Source organism: Fistularia commersonii, chromosome 14 (assembly GCF_037954325.1).
Source record: "Fistularia commersonii isolate RoL2024-O1a breed Wild chromosome 14, RoL_Fcom_v1.0, whole genome shotgun sequence".
Lineage (NCBI taxonomy): Eukaryota > Metazoa > Chordata > Actinopteri > Syngnathiformes > Fistulariidae > Fistularia > Fistularia commersonii.
This window is the reverse complement of record NC_141297.1, coordinates 10,522,242-10,547,625: the sequence shown is the minus strand read 5'-3', so window position 1 is coordinate 10,547,625 and position 25,384 is coordinate 10,522,242. Positions and strand designations below refer to the sequence as shown.

Sequence of the window (25,384 nt, the reverse complement as noted above, 5' to 3'; positions counted from 1 at the left end):
AGAAAAGGAGCTTTATGTGGAACTGAGGAAGGAGAGAAAAAGAGCTGGGCAAAAAATACAATTACAGAGGCGAAAGAGAGAGTTAGAGAAAAAGAAGGGTATGAAGGGAGGCAAAAGGTAATGCGGATGGAAATTGGGATATGTAAAATATGGTGGAAAGACTAGAAGAGGGCAAGGATTTGTTGGACTTACTCGGAATCAGACACCTCAGATATGCTGTGAGATGTGGCAGATCGGGGAGGGGAGGGGGAGGGTCCCTGGTCAGAGCCATTGGGCCCAGGGTTTAGGGCATTAGGGGGAGGAGTGAGGACATTGGAACTGAAGGATGCCAGGATGGAAGAAAGAATATCCAGGTGTTCACTGGAGGGTTGTCTACCCAGAGGGTTTGGGTTTGGACCTATAACCTGTGGAACAGTCTGTCCAGGGTACCTACATGGAGGTGCTGAGTCCAGCCGTCCTCTGATGTGAGCTGAAGGGGGGAGCTGCTCTTGCTGAGGCTCCTCGGAGATTGGGGGAGGAGGTGAGGAGGATGGAGGTTGGTCAGGGTGAGACGGCTGGCGGGGAGGCAAAGTGCGGAGCCACTCCCGACATGGCTGGGCCTGACCTCCTACACCATTGGACTCGAGCTGCTCTCTCGACCGGCTGCTCATCAACGCCCCCCCAAGGTGCTCCCGGGATGAGGCTTGCCGTCGGGTTAGTGTATTCAACTGCGACCTGGATCCACTGAGATTGCTTTCCATCAACCCACCAGCAGCCCCCCCATTCCCACTCAAGTCCTCCCTGGAGGCATGGGCACTGCTAACATGATGGTTGTCCAGTCTGTCCCTGGATCCTGTCAAGTTCTCCCTGGAAGAGAATCGCTGATGATCCAACCCCAAGCCAGCAAACCCTGCTCCTGGGCCCATCTCTCTCCTCCTTGGTAAGAGGTCCAGGTTGTCCCTGGAACCCCGGGAGTCCAACCGGTCCCTCGACCCCCCAACTGTTTGCCTGCCTAAAGGATCCCTGGACAGCTGCCTCCGGGCCAGTGAATCCAGGTGCTCTCTGGAGGAGTAGCGGGAGCCTGGCTGTGAGAGAGAGCCAGAGCCTCCACCAGTGCCAGCCGTGGCTGAGTACATGCGACCATAAGAGGCCGCAGGAACACCTCTGTGGCCCAGAGTGGAGGTACGGTACCAGTTAAGCTCACTGGGGACACGGCCAACTGTTGAGAGCCCCTGGAGCGCTGGGGGACAGCCGAGGCGATTCTTCAGGATACCTGAAAACCAAAAAAGGCATGACAAGATGAGAGAAAGGCATGTGTCTGAATAAACAAGAAAGAAAACCAAGTGTCCAAAATAGAACTGAATTCAAGAAAGACAGAGGGGACTTAATCCTTTAAGGGTATGGAAGAAGGCCCAAAGGTAAAAGATGAGTGACAGATGATAACTTTGAACTTACTAATGATATTTATGGTGCCTATATAGTGTGTATATCTGCACTGTTATCATTTAATGAATCAAAGACTTGGGCCTGATTTATTTTGGGTTCCTGTGGGAGACTGAAAGCAAATACATGGATCTCGCCAGAGTGAAAATGTCAGCCATTCGTTCATGTCCTTGCCATAATTTGTCACTCACTCTATGTGTTAGTAAAGATACAGATTATTGAAAAAATATATTTAAAGCTTCATCAATACTTTTAGAACCAATTTTAGGACTTGACAGACACTAGGCATTTTTAATCTCCAGATTAGGTTGTCATTCAATAAAATATATTACTAATACTGAAGAAACTAACAGAAATAGCATGACGTAGTTAATTTAAGATGAACACAAATGAATGACTCATGGAGAAGGTGTGGCATCAAATTACTTTCCTTCTCTTCTAAAGGAATGAAAACAAGTTAAAGTTGGTTTAATGATTTCTTGATACGTAAATTTTATTTGTGCATTTTGTTTTCTTTTTTTCAGTGTTTGGAATACAAATTCAATCAATTAATCAACTGATCAATCGACATAAAATTATCTGTGAATCTGGATAAAAGATCAGATAGAAATCACCAAAATGTTGACTGTTGACCCAACATAACAGAATGATTCTGTTGGAGGTCTGGCTTCTTAAAATGGTGACCTCAGCTAATAAACATGAATTAAACAATCAAACAAAACCATGTCGATAGATAGTGATATTTGTGTCTTACATGATACAGAAAGGGCAGTTTAAATGGTTCTGCAGACATATACTTAATGAGCAGTGGTCTGAGTGATGTCTTGCTGAGTCATCATGCGTAGATGACATCTCCTACATCTTCCTGCTGGCAAAATGTGCTATTTTAGCCCCGGTGACTTAGGCAGTGTCAGTCTAATAAAATTCACATTTACCTTTGGTTAACAATTCCCAATACGGTAAAGAATACATTCTCAAGTGCAGGGATGAAAACCTCAGAGACATAAAAGAAAGACATGTGGGATTTTGCCCTGTCATAGATATCCTATACTGAAAAGGAAGAAAATATTTTAGGTACGGTATTCAATATTCACTTTCAATGTGTCATTTTCTAAACTAAACTCAGTATCAAGAAAAAAAAAAGAGACTGACAAGCGAAACCGAAAAATTCCAAAGACAGCGTAGCTTCTGATTGAGAATAACTGTAGATACAAATGGGTTGGTTGTTTTTTTCTGGTCTTCCATACCCTTGCGATGCCTGTGTGGCTGGGTAAGGCCGCTCTCGTCACCACTGGTCAACGCTGCATCTGGATGGTTGTTGTTGTTAGCCGCATCCTTGCTGTAATCTGCCCCTAGGGGGCGCTCTGAGCCCCATTTTTGGAGGGTGTGCGTCTCACAGTCTTCCAAAGCTGGCCAGTAAGACAGAAGATCATTGCCATCCAGATCTATTACACACAAAATTAACAAAAATGCTCAAATAGTTTCTTTTTTTGGTATAACACATGTTGTGTAATCTGTTATCGCAAAAACAGCGAACTTTGCCAAACATTAAAATTCTCAATTGTAGGAAAAGGGTCAGCACTGCTATTCTTGCAGTCAAAACTGCCTGATGACAATTTCATATGAAAACACTAAATTGAATAAAAATTTGAGAAAATACCAATGGTTTTATTCTTCAAGCTCTGGAAGCCTGTTCTTGTGCACCTATAATTGCAACGAAACAGGTGACTTTAAAATAGGGGGAGTTAGCAGACAAATGTGGAATATGAATCAAAGTGTTATACAGCCACAGAACCTATTAAACTGACGGAGAAAAAATTATGTAACTGATTAGCATTTAAAAACACAGCTTTAAGTGTAGCTTCAAATGTTTACCATCTGGGCTGTATAATTTTGAAAACCCTATCATGGTAGAATGGGAATGTCCATCTTCTATCTGCAGTTAGTTTAAAGTAAAAGTAAAAATAAAAGTTAAGGGTTATTTTTCAATCAAAATTTTGTAAACAGAATAATTGAAAGTAATGAAGAGAAAATTTTATCACATTGAAAAGCTTTTATCATTATACAAGTTTTAAGATATATAAAAATGTATAACTTTGTTTGGCCTTTCTTTTGAAGCAGATGCTTTTTATTTTAAAATTATCCATATTCTAATCACAGTGCCAAAATTGGTTGATTGGAATTCACTGAAAAATTGCAGAGATGTGTGAATGAGAGACTGAATAGTTATTGGTCTCTACATGTGGCCCTGTGATTGACTGGTGACCAGTCTAGGCTGTATCCCGCCTCTTGCCCAAATGACAGCTGGGATAGGCTCCAGCATCCCCGCTACCCTGACTGCAGGATAAGTGGTAGATAACGGATGGATGGATAATCATAGTGTCCTGATTGGGTTGATGGCTCAGCCTAATCGATGGGGAAATTAATTGCTCATCACGGCTGATAGGATACATCTTGACAAGGAAGTGACCTTTCAGTAACAAGCTCTCATCCCTCTTATTAGTTGATTGTACCGTTCTTAATCCTCAACCATTCAGCTGATAGCCTTAGTCAGTGTTTCACACCGACATGAGGTCACGTGATCCATGCGGCTAATCAAGCAAGTATTGATTGAATGATCAATTGACTGATTGATTTGAGGCTTTATAGATCAGTCCTTTCACCTTTTTGAAGTATTTCATGGAACTTGCATAACATATCTATCAGGAACTTTGAAGTACCCCAAACTGATAAATCATACATGATGTTCATTTGTATCACAAGAAGTAGGGTGTGGATTCATTATTCAATATTTCATGTTGCCATGTTTTCTCATTTTAAGTGTTTTATGTAACTGGGTGCTGTGTAAAGGGGTCTCTCTGCCAATTTCAGTTAAAACTTTCGGCCTATTTTTATTTGCAGCCGAGTTTTCCTTTTTTCTATATGTACAATATATGTATTTAGCCCTGTTTTGCCTTATCAAGTTTTTTTCTAATAATGGTGAAATATTATTAAGAAAACAGCTCTTTTAATTGAATGATATCTTAAATTAAGTCAACCGAAAAAACAAAGTCAGTATGACCATTGAAGAGTTTCATTTTAGTTTTGGTAAGATCTTAAAGGCAGCATTGTATGATCAAGTCTCATAAGGCAACACTGTTGTCCTGAGAGTTATTAATTATTGAATTAGTCAACGTAAATGAAAATATTTGTGAACAAATCAATCAATCAATCATTTTAATGTGAGCTATAATAATGTTGCAGGGGGCCTTTAGTAAATTATAAAAATAAAAAACGTGAAACCTATGAAAAACGGAAAGAGAGAGAGAGCAAGTGAGCGAGAGACAGAGAGAGAGAGAGAGAGAAAGAGAGAGAGAAATGACTTAAAGGGACAAAAAAGGGACAGTTATAATATTGTTAGTGTTAGATCGCTAAAGGCCAATTACCTTTGGTACTATTGTGAGTTGGTTCAGTGAGGAGACGCTCGCTGTGATTGGACCGTTTGAAGCGTCGCTGGATACGCCCACGGAGACGAACATTGTCTTCACTCTCAGATGATGGGATGGATAGACTGCGTTCCTCTTCCATGGACAGGTCTGAGTCAGAGTCTGAGTCTTCACCTGGGGGGAAAGGAAATCCATTATCTTCCTCCAACATTGGTTAAATATTTGATGATTAATATGGCACATGAATATAGGAGGAGGAAAAAAAAAAGTGAATTTGACAGTACTGCTGCTTGTAGCTGTGTGTTTCTGAATGGTTGTGTGTTTGCATGTGTTTACCTCCATCTCTATGGAACATTGCAACATCCAGATCTGTAGCCCCAGTGTTAACAATGTTTTGTTCCAGAGTCTGACGAGCGAGAAGATTTTCTCTGATTGGGACATGGGAGAAGAGTGACTTTAAAAAACATAGAGTTTCACACACACACATGTTTACAGTAGCAACTACTGCATAACACATGCAGACATAAAGGCCCATAAACACTGAGCTCTAAGGGAACAGCCACCTCCCGAGACCATTAGCGCTGCTCTACATTCATTACAGTGCACTGTTACAGCCAATTTTCTTCATCCCTACCCCACTGACCCACAAAGTACACAACAGGGTTTTTATCAGTGAATCAGTTTTTCCCTGAAGCCACATTACCCCAAATCTAACCACTCATGGAGTCAATGAAATCTGACATGTTGCCGTACAACAGAACGCTGTTCATCTTGGACTACACAAGAGATTTTTATGTTCTGGGCCATTTTTAATGTGTTGGTGTGTATTTGTGTGTGTATGTGTGTGTCCTTACCTTGCAGAGCTGACAGATGAGATAGTTGAGGTTCCCAGGGTGATGCGGTGGAGCCCACTTTGTTCGAGCAGTGATGCATTATGATAAGGGTTCTGTGTCTTAACACAATAACGCACATGAAAGTTAGTTCAGTGAATGATAGCTCAGCACTATCATTTAGCCATTTAAACATTGTCTGCAGCAATGTCCAACTGGCGATGTCAAATACATGGTTAAAACAGTCTTCAATTGTCTTAAATCCATGGCCTTTTCTGTCTCAAGTACATAATTTGTTGTTCTTCACAAGAAAACAAAATATTTTGTTTTTCATGTTTCGCTTGATAGTGGTCTTAGGTCACTCAGGAAAATGACACAGAATAATGCACATCATCAGCTCTGCACCACAAATGTCTTGATCTATTTTCATCTGGACAGATGAAGTGGACTAACTCACCCTGGCCTCCCTGGAGCCAAGTCTCTACTATAGCTATAAAAAGGGGATCAATTATGAATAAAACTAGGGCCCTTGAATTCATGCCACTGCTTAGGTCAAAAACCCTTTCTCATCATGGGCTTCCCTTTGCATCTGCTCCATAATGCAATGTTAAATGCAGGGCTTCTATCTGACTCAAGGTTTCTATCCATGTTCTACATCATAAGATGACGATAAAAATCAGATGACTGAATGCTGCAATTCAAATAATTCACTTTGACTACTGACAGTGAACTTCCATCACCCCAGGACTCCCTTAAGTGTTATAGTGGGGCGATCCTTCCCACACAAAACTTCCTAGAACGTAAATGATGCACAATCTTGTCTAGAAATAGCACATAGGCTCTCTATAGCTTAGGAGCCCAGTGCAGTCATGAATCATATAGTGTGAATCAGAGTAGTGCTCTCATGAATTTACACTGCTGTCCATCAGGAGTTAAAAAAAAAAACATAATCTTTCTGGAGCTAATAGTTGTTTTACCAAGGTACTACCGTTATGCTTGCCATTTTGCTGCCCCATACTGATGGATAGGGGGAGCTTTGGTGTAAATGGAGGGGAGACAGTGAAATACACTTTCCAAACCAGCACACCCCTACACATACTTGGGTTTAAACTTCAACACAAATGACCGATACCAACACATCAAAACCATGTGCAAAGTTTCCTGAAAAGAGAGGACTTAAAAGGGTGGTAGAACTGTGCATTTACACCCACAAACACACACACAAACTCTCTCTAACACACAAACACACGGAGGAAAAGAGAAAATGCATGACTTTAAGAAAACAGCGGTTAGAGTGCAGTGAGCTATGAACAAATAAACACACCCGCAAGATAGTCGAGAAGGAAGAGAGAAGTGACGGAAGGAAAGGGTCACTCACACACAAACTCAAACAAAAACGCAGTGGTCGGTATAGAGTTTTATCTGGGTCAGCCATAAACCCGGAGGGCAGAAGGAGTGTAGGGAAAGAGGACAGGCGAGATAGATGGAGGAGAGGAAGAGTCTGGGCAGGAAGGCTTTGTGCTCTCAAGTAATGAACACAATGACAACATACATCCAGACAGAGAATAAAACATCTAGCTAACTCATTGATAACTTCACATTACGGTCACGCTGAACATTTTCCTGGCTTATCCAGGGGCATGTAAATACCTTGGCTCAAATAAAGTTTAGGTCATATTTTTAAATATATATTGTATTTGATCCTTCCCCTGATGTGGATAAACCGTGCAAACTGAGATGTTGGTGACTCATAAAATGTATGACCAATGAAACCAAGAAAATGTAGAAAACACATTTTATCTTTATAGATAGGTTATTAATTAGGTCATATGTGCCTGATGATTTGTAGTCAATTAAATCAATTTATAAAAGTTTATTGTTTTTTTTCTTAATTCTATTTTTTTCATATTTATTGTCTTTCATATCAGTGTTTGCATGTACAAACACAAGTGAGGAGGCAGAGCAGACCACAAGGACACAATAAAATGTAACAATTTCTACTTTGCGAATCAACAGGCTTTAAGCGCAACACAATATATCAAGATGGAAACTTACGGTGTTCTGTGGGGGTCTGGGAGGGTCCTCCCCAGGAGTTTTCTTTCCCAAACAAGCGACTCTCCAAGCCTCCATCACCTCTGAGTTGAATACAGTGAAGACCAGCATCACTGACAGACCCTGGAAGAGGGAATCAATGCATGAATAAACAACACTCATTCATTAAGGAGTAAAATAATCAGAGCTGTGCTTTCATATCATGCACCTGACTCATACCTGCACGAGGCAAAGGACATCAAATATATAGTAGAAGGCCAGGATGCTGTTGTTCACAGCCATCAGTCCACTTAACCAGGTGGCGGTGGCAACCAGCAGCAGCAGAATGGCATTGCGAATTGTGGCACTGAAGAGAGACAATGTAAGAACATAAACTGGGGGCAAAAAGGCAAGATATGGGTTGAACAAGCAACTAAAACTATACAGAGAAACAGAGCGAAGCTTTTATCGCTACTGATATATATCATATCTGTATAGGCGTTTAGAATCACCAGCATTAACTCAGTTAAAATATATTCAGATATAATATCAATGGTGTGATAAGAATTTGCTGTAAGTACAGTAAACCATGTTCTTATACAGGATATCGTATCAGGTGCCGTATGTGGCTGAAAATTATGACTTTGCACCCTTTCAATTGCTTTTTATTTGTACAAACACTTTTGCCCTCATAAACCCCACAGCTCACTTCCAATTTTGCATTTTATGAGATTGTACTGCTTTTACATTTTTCATATACTGTATACTGAATTCTGTGCTGAACCACTTATGATGCAATTCTTTTGTTTTATTGAAATTTATTTATTTTTGGCTAATTGCCAGATCCACAATTACATATGAATATATAATTAAAACAGTGTCAATCCTCATCACCTGACACTTTGCAAAGTGTTTTCTTGTGAGTCATTGATAATTTTTTTCTGATTTCTATGGAATGTTCTGTTAAATTTAGGGCACTCATTCCTGATTTTTCTGCATTTTTTAAGTTAGTTTTTTATTTGTTTTTTAGCAAGTTTAAGGTCATTCATTGCTGGTCACATTTCTCCTAAACAATCAAATATATTGGGTGAAGACAAATTTGATAAATAAGCATTTTTTCCCAAATGATCAAGAAAAAAAACAGATCCTAAAACAAACAGAATCATTATATTATCGTTAGGGCACATTAACATTACATCAATATATGACCTGACCCTGGTAAGGATGAATTAAGTACCAGTTTTTGAAATCTTTTTCTCCTAGCTAGCCAGATGGTCCACAACTCAACCTTTAATACTACAATTATGGAAAAAATGCTATCTGCTTTTCTCCTGCTGACAGAACAGATGTGCCTCTATTGTCCAGAGTTCATGTATCAGTGCATGTTACCCTCATGCTGTATGCGTTAACTAGATCCCTGAGCAAATTTTACACAATGTGGTCAATCTAGTGTGTCTGTTTGTTAAGCTCTGCCAAGAAGGGAATGACCAACAAGCATTTCTGTACCTGAATACAACTTGTGAACTCTTTGGCAATACCATTGTGGTTGTTCTTTGACATGCATCATATTAGTGATTACACTGGCTACTTTGATGAATTTTTATCTTCATTGTAGACTGCTGCTTTGGAGATGAGCCAAAACTATTCCATTTGAGTAACAGGTGCAAACATTTTTCAGTAGAAACAAATTAAACCATGGACTTATTAATAACTAAAAAGTTAATGACCAAAAATATTTCCTTGGACTTTAAAAAAATGTCTTATTCTTCCTCAAATCTTTTCTTGGTAACTAGACATAGAGGTTTCATGTATCATCCCAGAGGCTTCTCCACTTCTAACAGGTGATCGGGATTTTCTAGTATATACTGTAAGTGCTGGGGTTGGACTTGCACTGCATTGCACTGGTTGATGACGGGTTTTTAACATCAATGCGTGAATTGTGAAGCAATTGGACTGAATGGGGTTGATAGTTTAATGTATGTGTCATTATGTGTATGTCATTTGGAGAACAAAAGTAAGAATTTGGGATCTCACCTGCATGTCAAGCTGCAAAGGTAATTGTTAGGCTTATGTATATATTGTGTAAAACAACAGAGGTCTGTTAATTTACTTGGTAAAATCTCAGACGGGGAATCACTGGGACCAAGTTTCGGTCGTTGACCTTTCCGTGTGAGATGTAGGGTTCAGATGGACCTGCGAGTATACAGTATGTGTGTTCATCTTTCTTGGGACTGAACTCAGCATGGAGACGTATGTTGGTGAAAGGTTGTGATCCACTTGTCTATTCAGTAAGGATCTCTCCAGTTGGAGAGATGGCTTAAAACAATGTCTGTGGAGATTCTCAGAAATCATGGTCAATTCTTGTCAAAATCTTATTGTAGCAACCGGATTTGACTGAAGAAAATCAAATCCAATTGCTACGATAAGAAGATTTTGACAAGATTCTCTCAAACCATCTGTCATATCTGGCCATAATGAAGACATTGCAGTCTTCAAAGGAGTGGCCCATGTCTTTCAGGTGTAGATGGAGTGCGTCCCTGATGATTTGTCTCTCCTGTGTTGAGCCAACTGTTTGTGCAGAGGCGGATTTTTCTGACCAACATAGAGGTCACCACATTCTTGATTTAGTCACTGGGTGTTCTATCCTTAGGGTGTATCAGTTTTTGCCTAAGGGTTTTTCGGGGGATTGAAAGGTACTGGGATTTGATGTTTGTTGAACACCCTTTTTAGTTTTTCATTATTGCCTGAGATATATGATATTGCAATGTTCTTGCCAGTGTTTCAGGAGGAAACCCAAACCAGTCAACTCCTACTCGAGGCCAAACCCAAGTAAATCAACAGATTTATTTAGTTTTGCACAATCAACCTATTCAGAGTTCAAGACAAGTGAGTCCTCTTGAATTCTTTCCTCGTTACCCAAAAAATGCACACAATGTCACATTACTCTAGCAACTTAATTTAATCCAATTACTGTGCAGCAACTTTATCAAGACTATAAGAAACCCTTTCAATTTGAGCCAATGTCCAATAAAACTTAATGAATCCAGACAGTACAGTTATAAAACACTTTACAATGTACATATGCAGAACTGAAATTGCACAAACAAAGAAAGACTGAAGACTCACTATACTATAAAGCAACTTTAGCATTTCCACTATAAGTAAATTATAAGGATATATAACTGTGGAAAGTCAGGTTTTGAGTGAGGGAAAACTCACATGACAGGTAGTTTCTTGGTCTCCTTCTGGGAGGGGTTGCAGGACATCTTGGCTACAATCATGAAAATACCTCCATTAAGCTAGAAAAAGGAAATAAAAAAAACGTAAAATCAAAACAGTTGAATGCAGATAACGGACATGTGACCTCAAAAAAGGGGTTTTACTTAACATGGAATACATTTGGCGAAATTTCTTCAAACATCTTTTCTGCAAGCACACTTTTTTCCCCCCAACATTAATTTAAACATGTTGATTGCTCTGATATAATGGGAAAGTGTAACTTTGTTCTAGCGAATTCTTTATTTAAAGTTTCTCCTTGCACTGTATTCAGTTTTTTTTGTAGTCAGTTTCCCATCAATATCTACCATGAAATATGAGTCCTTTAGGTATTTGTCCGACAAGATATATTTTAGGCATTAACAAAAGGCATATTTTGAGTAAGCCCATTTAAGATGGAGGAATAAGTGTTCACATAATTAACTTCCTATATAACCTCTCAAACAAATAAGCATAATGTTAACTTCTTCATCTAGCATCAACTACATCAGAAGAGAAGATGTCAGAATGGTAGATACCAGTATGACAATAGCGATAGGACCAGCAAAACTCCAGATGAGCTTGTCGTAGACAGAGATCCAACAGAAATCAGGATTTCCATACCCCTCTGGGTCCAAGCCCACAGCCAGACCTAAAGAGAAAAAATAGATCAATAAAATCAAGTTAAAATCGGGGGGGGGGGCGCATCTGCATGCGTGTGTGTGTGTAATTTGGGGAAAACAATGGAGGCAGGTGATTTGATTTACATAGATGATGAGCAGGCTTTGTTTGATGACTGGATCACCATCTGTGGCATGAGACCTTTGATAAAAGTTCTATGAAATGTTTTGACAAACTTGATAGATATTGAGAGAACTTCAACGTGCAGAGTTTCCGTGTGTGTGTGTGTGTGTATGTGTGTGTGTGTGTGTGTGTGTGTGTGTGTGTGTGTGTGTGTGTGTGTGACAGTATGAGATGTGTATGTGCATGTCAAAAATGACTGTGTATAACAAACTGAGAGATTATTTTCTTGCACTTTGTGCTGACAAAGTGATTGGACTCCAGTATGGTTGTGTGTGTGTTAGTGTGTGTGTGTGTGTTCCTGCACTTTTCTATCTTTGTATTAAAATGTCACTGGAACCTGTTTAATACAGGTGTCAGAAGGACACCATATCTACCCAGCCAGACCTGCTGAGTTTGTTTATGTCTGTGTGTTATAGTGTGATGGCGTCACTGTCTCCATGAAGACTACTTCATCTTTCAGCACAGTGATATAATGACAAGTTTCTTACACATGTTGCAGAAACATATATGTCAAAAATTGCATGTTTGTGTGTCTTGAACGTGTGTATGGTACCAGTGATGATGGCAGGGACACCCCAGCCAATGGCGTAGTAGAATCTCATTGCTCCAAAGTTGATGTTCCGTTGTTCAGTCTGCATGCGGTAGATATGGAGGCCTTCCACAAACATCCAGGCGAATGTGGACATGAAGAAGTAATGCAGAAGGATAGCGACCACTGTACACAGGAACTGTGAGAGAATGAGATATAAAGCTGCTGATTCAGGCACACAAGCATAGTAAAGGTTTGCAGGATATAAATGAGAAAGATTGATTAAGGACTATCAGAACAAGGAAAACCAGTGCAAAAAGAGATCCATAACTGAAAAGGGGAAGGAAGACAGGTGCCAGGCAGGCACCCTTTGTGAACACAGATAATGGAAAAAAAAAAGAACAATTGATTGTATTGATTTTCTGACACTTGCAGACCAGATGTCAAGCAAGTGACCAATAAGTCTTTACAACACAACAGATGAAATTATGCACTCATGTTTCTTTTCAAAGCAATAGGCAGCGGTGAATTTTCACCAAATTGGGGAAATCACTGATATGAATGTAAATGACTAATTGTTGAATGAGTAAATAATAACCTGAGTGTAGTCTCTAAAATTATCAATTGAGTTAAAGCTCAATGAGCCTATTCTAATAAGTGCTAAAAAAACAAACTGCATTTCTAACACAGATAATGAAAAAGAAATTAATAGGGAGATTACAATGTCACATTTCTATTATCTCTTGCACTTCAAACACCTTTTTTCCCGCTCATATATATATATATATGATAAAAAGCCAGAAAAAGTATCAATGCCCACCAGGCTTCGATGTGGCATGGATGGTGAAAGGATGCCATAATATTAAATTCCATGGTCAGTTCAATTTCATGAAAATATTGAGGAATCAATCTGAGTAGCTTTTGCCGCAGCGGTAGATTATCCCCCAGGTCCCTTTTTGTCAGCTTGCTGCTTCTCCTTCCCCAGTAAAGTAGGGATTTTACAATAAATGATATCAAATATTAGAATTTGAACTGTCAAATAAATCAGCTCTTGGCTAGCTTCGATCATGTCTTCAGACAATTTTTTTTTTTTTTTTGTAGTACACATAACCAGTTTTGCTTGTGTGGTCAGATAAGAAGGATCTCATTTAAAGGTAATTGGCACAGAATTACAGCATGCAGGTATCTGAAAGTGCCAGTCATCATCTTCCAAGAGCACTGTTTGTCAGGAGTAAGAACCAAACCTTGAATAATGATGAGGAAAAAATAAAACACATGCGACTGTGACTTTAAAAAGATAGGTTGAGACAACTCACTGCCTGGCTTTTCAAACCGAATATAAAAAGCAATCTGAACTTCAGTTGCTATTTCAGTTCTTATCACCTTAAGCAGCAGAGTAGGTAAATCAAAACCTCCCAGTCCATCGTGTTTAGGTTTAAAGAACTAAAATCTGATTTGCTTTAGCTCTATGCCAAAATGTGGCATATCTAACAAAGCACTTCTAAGTGGAGCTGCTTCTTGGTAGTCCATGTGGATGAGCAGTGAAATCTTAAATCGAAAAGTTCCCTCACAAGGATGGGCTTTATACAGCACAAGTTCACATATGGTTTTACATAAAAACCTGACCAAATGAAAACTAAAACAATTCAATAGCTAATTTGTAAGCATAAGATGAAATATACAAATGGTGGTTTCTTTACTGTCATTAGAACATACAGTAGCGTACTTCCCCATGCTTCACTAAATAATCATATCATTATTATGAGAACACATCATAATAAGCAAATACAGTAAGTTAGAAATTCAGTCAGTCTTGTCTGAAAAATACCCTTACATTAAGTTGGGCACTCACTGTTACACGAGGCACATACAAAGTGGATTACAAGACCAAAATACTACATCCTCTGTGAGGACAAACCTGTTCACTCGAGCATGATGTAGATGCATTAGAGATCATATTGTTGAGTTAGAAGTCATGTCGTAGGAGCTACAGAATGGGATGTGTGGTGGTGGTGGGGGCTTAATTAATGTGATTTCATGCTGAGTGAGCACATATGTGCAGCTCACTCATAGCAGAACTCAATGCATTCAATTGTGATATAACAGCAGAAAGACAGCCATCAAGATATGGGATGGAAACGAGCTGTAAATAGAAGATAGAAAAGATAGTACTGGGATAATAGGAATGATGAGCATAGAGACAAAGAAGCAAAACATGCATGTATTTCGTGATGCAAATTAATTTGAGCAGGAATGAAAAGCTGGAGGCATAAATAGAGAAAGAAATACTATGTTTCAAGATAAGAGATCTAACAGGGCCATTATGTTGATAAAAAAAGCAACAAGGGTAATAAAATATCCCATCAATACATGCGAATATGCCTGTGAGATGATAAAGTTGGAAAACAATGTGCAAATAAATCATGATAAATTAGATCTTTCTTTACTCTTTCATGGTAAAAAACCTAATTGCAAGTATAAAGAAAAAAAAGCAATTGTGGTGAATATGGCAAATGCGTGCTATCTCTTGATTCATGATTAAGGCAAATTAGAGTTCAGATTTTTTTTGATGCTCCACACCTCAGATAAGTACACCTCAGTGGTCACTGCACTCAATACACTTCAAAATGCTTTACAAATGGTTGGATTTTTTTGACATATTGCAATCATGCATTTTGCAGAATATCATGACAGATTATAGATGTGAATATTTAATGATATTGTTACATTTTGTCTTATTTGCTGATTTTTCAAATGATCAAAAGACTTGGAGGCAAAACGTACTTCCCATCAACAAAGAAAAGTTAGTGACTGGAGAGACCTTTTTTTTTTTTAACCTCTGTTTGTATAAGCTGTAATGTTACATTGAAAGAAGATAAAACCAAACAACACAGCAGTTACCTGTTGTTCAGTCTGATTGACCCCCAGTAGAAACAATAGCTCTGACAAAAACATGGCAGCCGCTGTGTTTGAATGGATGCTCCTGGTGTTCGACTTGAGACCTCGGAGGCAGGAGAGCACCAGTACAGTGAGGAGTAGAGCCAACATGGAGAGGCAAAGGGAGGAGTAGGTGACCAAGGCCAGTGTCTCCAGATCACCCTCCAACTGCTGCTCAGGGTGAGATGCAGGAAGGGGAAGGATAGAATTGGTGTTAATGCACCCATGTCACATTTGTAGGAGGTAGAGGACTTTATCATAAAGTGGTTGCTGGTTGTCAATTATATTTTACTAAGCTCGCCTGATAAATGTTGTTAATTCTGTTATCATAAACCAACATCTTATTTTGATATATGAAAAAAGCAAGTCACAGGTATGTGAAGAAAGTGTAAAGGTAAACAAATATAAGAATTCTTTTGAAGATGCAGTGATTAATTGAGAGGGTAACTTAATGGCTTGAAAAATCTTTCAAGAAGTAATTAACCATTTACAAACCAAATGAAAACAAAGTATCTGCTAATTAAAATCATTTTAATAATACCTTAAAAGATCAGATCTATGATACTGTCAGATTTAATGGGTTTAGATGTTCAGGCTAATGACCATCCCTGTTCTACAACGGTAGCCCAATTATAATTTTGAATTACACACTCATCATCTCCATTTGGCAAAGGTGGAGACGGAACCCAATTAAAAACTCTTCCATATTATAGAGTTTGAATTTCCGCCTAAAAGTTGAGATTGTGTCCATGACTGCGACCCACTACTTAGCAGGTTCTTTCACTTCATGTGATACCCTGCAAGACCTCTGTCCCAACCTCTGTCAACAAAGGAGTAACTCAAGAAAAGAAGACAACACATATATATATATATATATATATATATATAAAATGCTGATAAAATGCAGCTAAAATGCTGAACATTTATAATGGGAATACTTTCAGGTTTCAGCCAATTGCTTAAGGCTTATAAAGAAGTTGAGAAAAATATAACCTCTATGTATTGATTCAACAAAGCTTAATTGATTGCTTAAGCCTGTTTTCAAGGGAGCCTTGAGGTCATTCTTAGAGGAAAAAGTAAAGCATACATGTGGTATTGTAATTTTTTTTTACCTGCTTTGGCAATCAAGAGTGTTGGAGTTCGTCTGTACAGAGAACGCTTGCAGCAAACATAAATGACACCAGCAGAATTGCATTTTTCTTCTAAAGCTTCTTGCATCGTTGGATGTGTGACACATTTCTTTTATTGTGAAAGACTAATGTGATATAAATTACATTTAAACTGTATCTAGATCCAGTGTCTTATTATTGAGTATGCCACAGCAAGATTGAAAATGGGTTTGCAATAAACCATGAAAATCCTCCACATTTGTGACAAAGATTACTATTGCTTCAAGTATATCAGTCAGAATTGATATTTGTAAGATTTTAAACCTCTAATAACTCATGATAGATACAGCAATCTACAGCAATAATAGAGGAGTAAAAACAAAAACTAAACCCATATGTGGCTCCCTAAAGGGTAACAATGAATACATTATTGTGATGTTGGTGTGTGTGTCACTCACCTCTCTCTGGGAACTGTCCATTAACACCCCAAATGTACCCAGCCTTTGGCACTGACAACGGACATGGGAGGTGTTCCTGTAGACCACCATACAGTCCCTCACTGTCCAGCAGCCTCCAATCTCATGCCTGAAGGGAGAGAGAGGTAGAAAGATAGGTAGAGAGTAGAGAGTCAAATAAACTAATGAAATACTCATAAAATTGACCTGACAAGAAAAAACATGACATTATGTTATGTTTTTATATTAATATTGATATACAAACTACTGATGTGTAATTGCAGGCTTCTTCAAAACATGGTGAGTATTTGTGAACCCATCATTCACTTTTGATCATCAGATACACATTTTCAGTGATTACTCTAAAAAAAAAAATAAATCTTAATTTCCAGTTATTTTCTTGACTGTTCTATTTTTGTTTTCTTTTTGCCTTTCTGTTTTTTTTTTAAGAGTAAAATCCTTGTCTGGTGCCTCTCATTAGCTTTCTCGCCTGGATGCTCACCCAAAGACATATATAGAGAAACCAAATTATTATAAAAACCTTAAACATTTGTTAATGATTCATTAAAACTAATTGTAAAATATTTATATGGATGACTCTGGACTCACTGGCTGCTGTGGTTCCACTGCACACACAGCGGCTTGCTGCGGTTCGTTGTCTCCAACAGTTTGAACTCCAGAAGAATTGGCTGGTCCAAGTGTCCACCCACAAATGTCTGGTTGTTGTAGACAGAGATACTTACCACTGGGGAGTTCATTACTGGGTGCCTGGGAAGCCTTGGGCCAAAGGAGACAAGCGTTACATATACTTGCCGACGACTTCATTACCTGCACTGCCACCAACATCATCCAGCTCAGCAGCCTATAAACTAATCACAATGTTCATTTTGGATTGTTGTTGCCATATAATTATCCTGACACTTTTACATTGGCGATATTGTGAGAATATGAAATTGAGACAATAATGTTTTATAGAATTCAAAGAATAATTCATAACAAAAATGGCATAGAGGTTTGCAGAAAAAAAAAAATCTGAAGTGGACAGGCAATGCCTCCTTCCTCAGAGTCCCTAAAGGCTGCTGTGATTACATTTGGATGGTTCAAGGAATGTCAAAGTCTTACCTCACTCCCCGTCGGTCTGTGTGGTACTTAGGTGGGAGTGCAGCTCCCAGACTGCGATAGATCAGCAAAATAACAATGGTAATGGGTGGTTCAGGCATTGCTACAGTTCGTCTGGCTGCAGTGTATTCTCCCGTCTGATTGGCTAATATACTGACAGACGCAGACACAGTGTTTTGCGGCATGGAAGCTGCAAATAAGGAAATCTGTGTCAGAATATTCTCCTACCAAAATCTTGAATTGATGTGTATTTGCGATTGTGTGCTCACATTCTTTTTCTGTCCGCTCCTTCCAACTGTGTTGCTGTTGACGTTGAGGCACCAGGGCAGCAGGGGGCAGCACCACGTGAGTATAGGGATCCCATAAGGCTTGACCTCGAAACAAGGTGGTGTGGTAACGGGGGAAACGTCGCCTCACGTGAGTGTGGTTTTCCACACGATCCAGGTTCATTACTGAAAGAGATGATATGGTCTTGAACAATATTAAACTGAACTGGACTCAAATTGGACTCAAGATTGAAGCTCCACTTGTTGCCCACGTTCCGATCTACCAAGACCGACCATTCACACACAAATAAAATGACTATCAAATTTAACAAACTTTTGAGCAAAAAACAAGAAAGTGAGTGATGATATTTACAATTCAATCTGTGTCTTTGCTTGTCTGATAGAATGTGCTGATTCGTTTTGTCATAGGTGATTGCTCTTACCTGTCTTTCTTAAAATGGGCCAAATGATAATTAAAAAAGGATGATAACCATGCAATGTGCAGAACACAGGAAATACAAAGCGCAATTCCATAGAATGTTAAATGACAAAAATAACTGAGCACAACCACTAAAACACTTGAGTCTCTACTTTAACTTTACATTCCCTTTTGGAAAACATTTTTCACTTAATAACCACTGATATTCCCTTTTCACATCAAATTTAAGACAAAACCTTACTGTTGATGGATTTGTGAAAAGACAAGACAAACTACTTGGTAGAGAGTGTTTACTCTGTATTTGTTAGGTGGCAATTTGATATTTTATACTGGCTGCTTGTCTTTTGCTTCCTCTTCCACTAATGATATTTAACTTTCCTTTATCTGGGAATCCGCACTAGACTGCTGTTGTTTAATTATTTCAAATTATTTTAGAGTTTTCTGAATAGGCAAATACAGCCAAGTGAAAGATTAGTAGACAAGTGAAAGATTAGTAGACATGCAGAGAATGCGTAAATTGGCTAAATCCAAGAGATATGGGAGTTTCAAAGTTCTCTTCAACACTCCAAGACAAAATGTTGTTGATGATCTTATCACCTCAGCAACACTTCTAGTAGGAATATTAATGTGTTTGAATTTTTTTGTACATGTGTGTGCTTTAGTGTGTGCTCCATCTAACATCTATATGTATTTCTAAACTATCTAAATCACTTTTTGAATGAACCAAATGCTTAAATATATTCATACATTTTGTTCATTGATTTTATTGGCAACGATGATATTGTATTGTGATATCAGTGCATATCAGTGCACTTCTGTCTGTTTGTGTTTGGCATCTGTAAATCCAAATGTTGCAGGCTGCCCAGCTTTCCACTGCTCTAGGATTTTTGTGCATTTTCATTTGCTGGAGGCATTATCACTGCGTGTGTATGTGTGAGTGGGTGTGTGAAATCCATGTCTGTGTGCTGGTGCCAGCTCCCACACTGTGCCATCAGCATTTGCATTAGCACTGCTCATCTCCCAGACTCATTTTAGCTGATTTCACGGCAGAGCTTATCAGTATTATGAGAAAACCTCAGCAAATTGTTTGTAGAGATTTGATTACTGGCTTATTCACTTTTATTGTTTAGAAATCACCATTTACTTGTGATTGTACTGCCTGTGTGGGTTTTTGTATATTAGGTTAATCTGGACTAACCTATGTTGGGAGCAACCAGCGCCACAGGGTTGAGGTAGGTGAGCTTCATGTTCTGGGCAAGGTTCTGTGTGTACTGTTCCAGTAGCTCTGTGAGTTCTGCTGGGCCAACCGGGATGTGGTTCTGACCCTGAGCAAGAGCTCTCCAAAGCCCCGCCGTCCCTGGACCCAACAGCACACTGCAGCCACGCAGGATGTTCTGAAGGAAACAGATGAAAAAGCATTTGTTCAAGGATAATAATATGATGATAATAATCGAAATGCATTTTCGATTACAGTACAGTATAGTATAGTATAGTATAGTATAGTATAGGAAAGCATAGCATACCATAGTATAGTATAGTATAGTATAGTATAGTATAGCACAGTATGGTATTGCAATGTATTTAACATGAATTACCTTAAAAGGAAAAAAACTGCATCAAAATCAGAAAAGCTTTCTTTGTATAGTATAGTATAGTATAGTATAGGAAAGCATAGCATACCATAGTATAGTATAGTATAGTATAGTATAGCACAGTATGGTATTGCAATGTATTTATCATGAATTACCTTAAAAGAAAAAAAAAACTGCATCAAAATCAGAAAAGGTTTCTTAGTATATTAGACAAAAATAACCTACGAATAAGCTACAAATGACAATCAACCTGTCAAGATTTGGCTCAGTTTTGCACAGACAAAGAATATTGTCTGAAGTTTAATACAGTTAAAAGAAATTATTAGACTTCCTTGGTAATTTTGTTTATAGAATTTATACAAGGCACCAAATCCTAAGGTGACTGGCTGTAAAAGTGAATACACAATGTGACTGGGAATACAAATTATAGTACGAACAGAAAAGAAGATGGAAAGAAGTTGCATGATTATTGGCCAAGTCAAACTCAAGTATCTTCTTTTTCACACAGTCACAAAGAAAGGTGGTTAAATATGCCCTGCATATTTGCATGAGTGTGACTGTTTATGCACAGTGCCATACTTCCATACTGTTCATTGAGTATTTATGAATGTGAACAGAAGCTCCTTACACATGTAGGTAACAGCTTTTAGGAACATTTTGAACAAGATTGAGTGAAAAAGAAAGAGAATAATAATTCTTTGACTGCACCAGATCCAATGCTCTGGGGAGAGCGTAGACAGAAAGGGTTCAGCCAAACATGTTGGTATGGGAAGAGAGTAATAATATGTATGGAGAATGAAAGGCAGGAAACTGGGGATAATGAGGAGGTCTCTCTAAGTGAGAAACAAGTAAAATGGATGTATAAAACCAACAGGGGTTTTAGTGAGGTGAAGACACGATGGCATCTCAACATGTACATTTCATATTAAACTGTTTGTGCTCTTTTATTCCATTATCCAATCCCCAAATACTACTTTGGTCCAATTATAGACTCTTGACTCTTATGACTCACAAACATACAAGAATAAATATTTCCAAATATATCTTTGATTTTCTAAAGAGAATACATATTATTTGAATGTGGGTTTTTTACAATGCAGTGCATATCAATGATCTACTCACATAAACAAAACAAGCCGTAAGGCAGCATATGGAAACATGTAATTACTGATGTATTAATGCTGTACACTGGTTTCTATCGAGAAGTAACTTGGTATATGGACCAAGTAGCCTGTTGAAGTTATTTTGATTCATTTGTGCTTTACTGTTATTACATCTAGTAATATGTAAATTTGATGTTTGTCCATCCCTTTAACTGAGTATGAGGGCACTTCCACAACAACAGCAGAAACATAAAAGACTGCAAGATAACTACTGTGTCATTTTAATAATGAAAAAAAAAACTGTCAATGAGAAAGTAAAATCTGAATGACTATTTCTATAAGTTGCTGAAAATCAGGGCTTGTGTAGCCTTTGAATTTCTAGGCCATAACACAAAGAGCAGATCTAGGGATATGTTTTAAAAATATTTTACATGCTACTAAACAGCAACAGTAGTCACATTTAAGTAAAATGTAAGTATTTTCCATTATGTCAAGTTTTAGTATTAATTTCTTCATAGGGATAGCTGAGGGATTACAGTATTTGTAAAGAGGGTAAAACAGTTTGTAGTATCAATTCTGAAAACAACTACTTTGAAAGGCATTCATGGTTATGAAATTATCAGTGGAGTATTTCTCCATATGCTTGGTTAGACAGGGATTTTATCTTGAGATAACAAGGAGAGCCTGATGCATTTGGCTGAAAGCTTGAACATGACGATTTCCATTTTCCAGCATTCATCACAAAATTCCTTGCACGACAACTTGGCTTTCCTTCCTGCATTCCCTTATTTGGTCTGCAGTGACAACGTGCTGTTAGTACCTCTGGGTTACTATAGTAACAATTTTCCATATCCCCTTTTCATCTAGTCTGATAACTGCCATTTAAAGGACAAGTGTGGTGAATTTAAATGGCTCTCGAAGCAGAAATGCACAAAACAGCCAGAACATTTGCTGTGACAAATAAAAATAACTCTCACTAAAAACAAGGGCAGTTCAATAGCACCAACTTTCACAGAATAACAGTAAAATAAACAAATTCCCACAAAATGGCTCAATAAAAAGAGAACATAACAAACCTTGTCAAGTGATGAGACTTTTTTTTTATAGCAGAAATTATACTCTGCAATAAACCAGTCACTGATTTTATAACTGCAAATTAACTGTATAACACATATCTACCATGACAATTCCCCAAAAGTGAAAAAAAAGGTTTACTGCATTATAGGCACGTATAATGGCAGAGCAAATATTAATAGATTAAGTATCATGATGCTGTAAATTTCATAATATTATATTATTGGTTTACTTAATTCATTTCAATGATCATATGAAAAAGCGAGGAGTTTTTGCATTAATTACCCTACGACCACCATAAAAGTAAGCATTGACTAAACTATCATATAGTGTCACTGGCATTCAGCAGGCAATCATTCAATAACATAACATAACACTCTTGGCCCACAGCACTCTTCCCTTTAAAATGTCAAGGATGACAGGAGGGTTACTCGGATAGCTACAATTTTGAACCCAAGTAGCGAAAGCCTCTCAATCCTCCCTTCCCCACTGTGCTTTTGAGGTAAACCAGGATCGACTCATTAACTCAGAATGACGAGTAGGTTCTTGTTCACTCATGGAATTACAATAATGTGTTTAGCCACATATACCCCCTTCCACATTGTACAAACATTCTCAGAAGACATTACTAATCATCATGTTTCTGATTAACTGTCAAGTGTTGTGGTTAAATGTAATGTCAGGCAGGAAAGGATTTTAATTTTTACTCACTGTAGGGTGTCGTTGCTGGCTGTGTTGCCTCGGTAACAATCCATGTTAAAAACTTACATTGGTTATTCAAAGCAAATAAGCTGTATTCTGTCCAAGGCTCCAACCAAGATACTGTTTAGAACATCAACAATTTTCTTTTCTTTTTTTCCTCTTCTTTTTGCCCACAGCCCCACATGTACAGCAATTATGTATCCAGACAGATAAACAATTGAGGCTTTCATATTATTGTTAATATCAGAAAGCGGCAGATGCCACTGTTCTTTACATATTTTTAGAACATAAACCATATGAAATAACAATTTTTTTATCTTTGTGGTAATAATGGTAAGCTCAATATTGTAGGCACATTTGTATAAGAAATGCTATGGTTAAACTGACAATATAGCACAGCTAATAACCTAGATCAGATTCCTTATGTTATGATTTATGAATCGTTATTATAATTGTTACTTCCACAACCAACCTGATTCTACAGTGACCTACTAAAGCTGTATGATAAGAGGATACAATAGAAAAACAGGAATTCTAAATAATAGTATTATCCATCAGATGGGAAAATTCCCCCTTAGCAGAAATATTAAAAAGCTTCACTGTATTGAATGTAAATGTTGAAGAAAATGATTAGAGCCTGAGTAAGTGCTTTTTACAATAAATGGCTTTATGTTCCCATAATGATTATGAATTAATCACTTCCTGGCATCTTAATGAGAAGGTTCATCCTCTGAAGAAGTATTATGTGACACAGTGAAGATACACTTAAAGCTAGAGCAGACCTGGGCATTTTACAGCCCCAGACCCCATCCGGCCCTTTGGGCGTCCCTGTCCAGTCTGAGGTCAGGCAGAACATGAACCATAAAAAACATTTAGTTTGTTGTGTCAAGTGTGTTAATTTAGAAAATAATTAAATTTAAAAAAAATGTTTTTTTTTTATGTTAGGCCTTACATATGCACCTCTATGATGTGGATGCATGAACTGAGGCAATTGATGCTAGCCAGTTAACCCCTCGAAATGTCAGTTTATGCCAAAAAAAAAAGTTGATGCCGAACGCTGTGTCTTCAACAACATATGGGCAGCTAAATATTTATCTGCAGAAGCCAAAGGTAAAGCAGACAATTTGAGTTGTCACTATGTGGCCAAACATGAAGGAGGATGCAAAGACTTGTCTAATGAAAGTCAGATATTTTGCTAGCAAGACTGCAAGACCAACAAGGCTATTTTTGTAAAGCTTTGCACACTAAGACATGTAGCTTTGCTATGCCAAAAATCCACAAAATCCACAAAATCGCCAGAAAAAGTAAGCTGTTTTCGGTTTACTAAAGCTTGTTTTTCAAACACAGCAGCGGTAATATGCTATCACAAAACAATAATAAATAAAATTGCTTTTTAGCGTTTGTGAAGGTCAACGCGTAAGACGTTGTGAAAACACTGATGTAATGACTGATTTTGGTTGTATTGTTTATTATTTTCTTATTCTGATAACCAGCAGCATCTAATCAGGATATGCAATCTACTGCCTTTTTCAATTAGGCATAATGTGATAATAATAATATTGAGCAGAAATAAGTTTAAGTTATCATTGGTTTGGTCCTCCAACACCCTTGTAAATATGAATTGCCCACCTCTGATTGAGAGACATTAGAGAAAAAAAAAGATTACAGGGTCAGCACCATAAATTTAATGATAGATGCCCTTCTGCTCCCTCACCCCTCTCCCTCATCCCACTACTACCATTTTACTAAAACATCTATGCCAAACTAAAGCAAGAAGAGTGTGAGTATGTGTGTATTATGGATGTGTCTGGATGTGTGGTTGTTACCTCATTAAAGTGGGCATCTTGAGTGGCTGTGAGACCAAACCCTGTCTGTTGGGTTTCGAAGGTCAGGAGACGGGACAGCAGCCGCTCTGCTATCTGCAAGTCATTGCCATAGAGACGGGCGGTGGCCTCGGTGACATCACGGAGCTGGTGAGCGAGTTTCTTCTCCATGATGGTGCTGAGCTCTGTTTCATTGCGCTCCAGAGAGTCAAGCTAAAAGTGATATTCAAAGTGATATTTTGACTGATGCAAAATGAAACAGACAGAAATACCATTACAAATTCAACAAATACATAACGATGAAACTTTGTTTATATTAATTCGAGAAAATTATCCATTTTGGTCTTTCAGTCGCTGTAGCCATATTGTGCCCCACCCATTCCCTTCCTGAAATGTCCAAAGTGCCACTGGGAATTACTATGGACCCACCCCCCCCATCCCCAAGCTATTGACCCACCCTTGTATTAAA

At 38.2% G+C, this 25,384-nt stretch overlaps 1 protein-coding gene across 1 annotated transcript in view; it reads right to left on the bottom strand.

Moving 5' to 3' along the window:
* The window catches only part of celsr3 (cadherin, EGF LAG seven-pass G-type receptor 3), a 108,056-nt gene that overhangs the window by 3,350 nt on the left and 79,322 nt on the right, over nucleotides 1-25,384 (bottom strand). The window contains exons 21-37 of the mRNA XM_086159992.1: nucleotides 24,919-25,128; nucleotides 19,820-20,015; nucleotides 18,186-18,368; nucleotides 17,920-18,106; nucleotides 17,407-17,574; nucleotides 16,801-16,927; nucleotides 15,198-15,404; nucleotides 12,321-12,495; nucleotides 11,503-11,615; nucleotides 10,928-11,007; nucleotides 7,949-8,075; nucleotides 7,733-7,852; nucleotides 5,702-5,799; nucleotides 5,124-5,275; nucleotides 4,848-5,039; nucleotides 2,670-2,867; nucleotides 193-1,252 (exon numbers count right to left, since the gene is read on the bottom strand). Coding sequence (XP_086016118.1) covers nucleotides 193-1,252; nucleotides 2,670-2,867; nucleotides 4,848-5,039; nucleotides 5,124-5,275; nucleotides 5,702-5,799; nucleotides 7,733-7,852; nucleotides 7,949-8,075; nucleotides 10,928-11,007; nucleotides 11,503-11,615; nucleotides 12,321-12,495; nucleotides 15,198-15,404; nucleotides 16,801-16,927; nucleotides 17,407-17,574; nucleotides 17,920-18,106; nucleotides 18,186-18,368; nucleotides 19,820-20,015; nucleotides 24,919-25,128 — 3,593 coding nt within the window. The remainder of the gene's footprint in view (nucleotides 1-192; nucleotides 1,253-2,669; nucleotides 2,868-4,847; nucleotides 5,040-5,123; nucleotides 5,276-5,701; nucleotides 5,800-7,732; nucleotides 7,853-7,948; nucleotides 8,076-10,927; nucleotides 11,008-11,502; nucleotides 11,616-12,320; nucleotides 12,496-15,197; nucleotides 15,405-16,800; nucleotides 16,928-17,406; nucleotides 17,575-17,919; nucleotides 18,107-18,185; nucleotides 18,369-19,819; nucleotides 20,016-24,918; nucleotides 25,129-25,384) is intronic.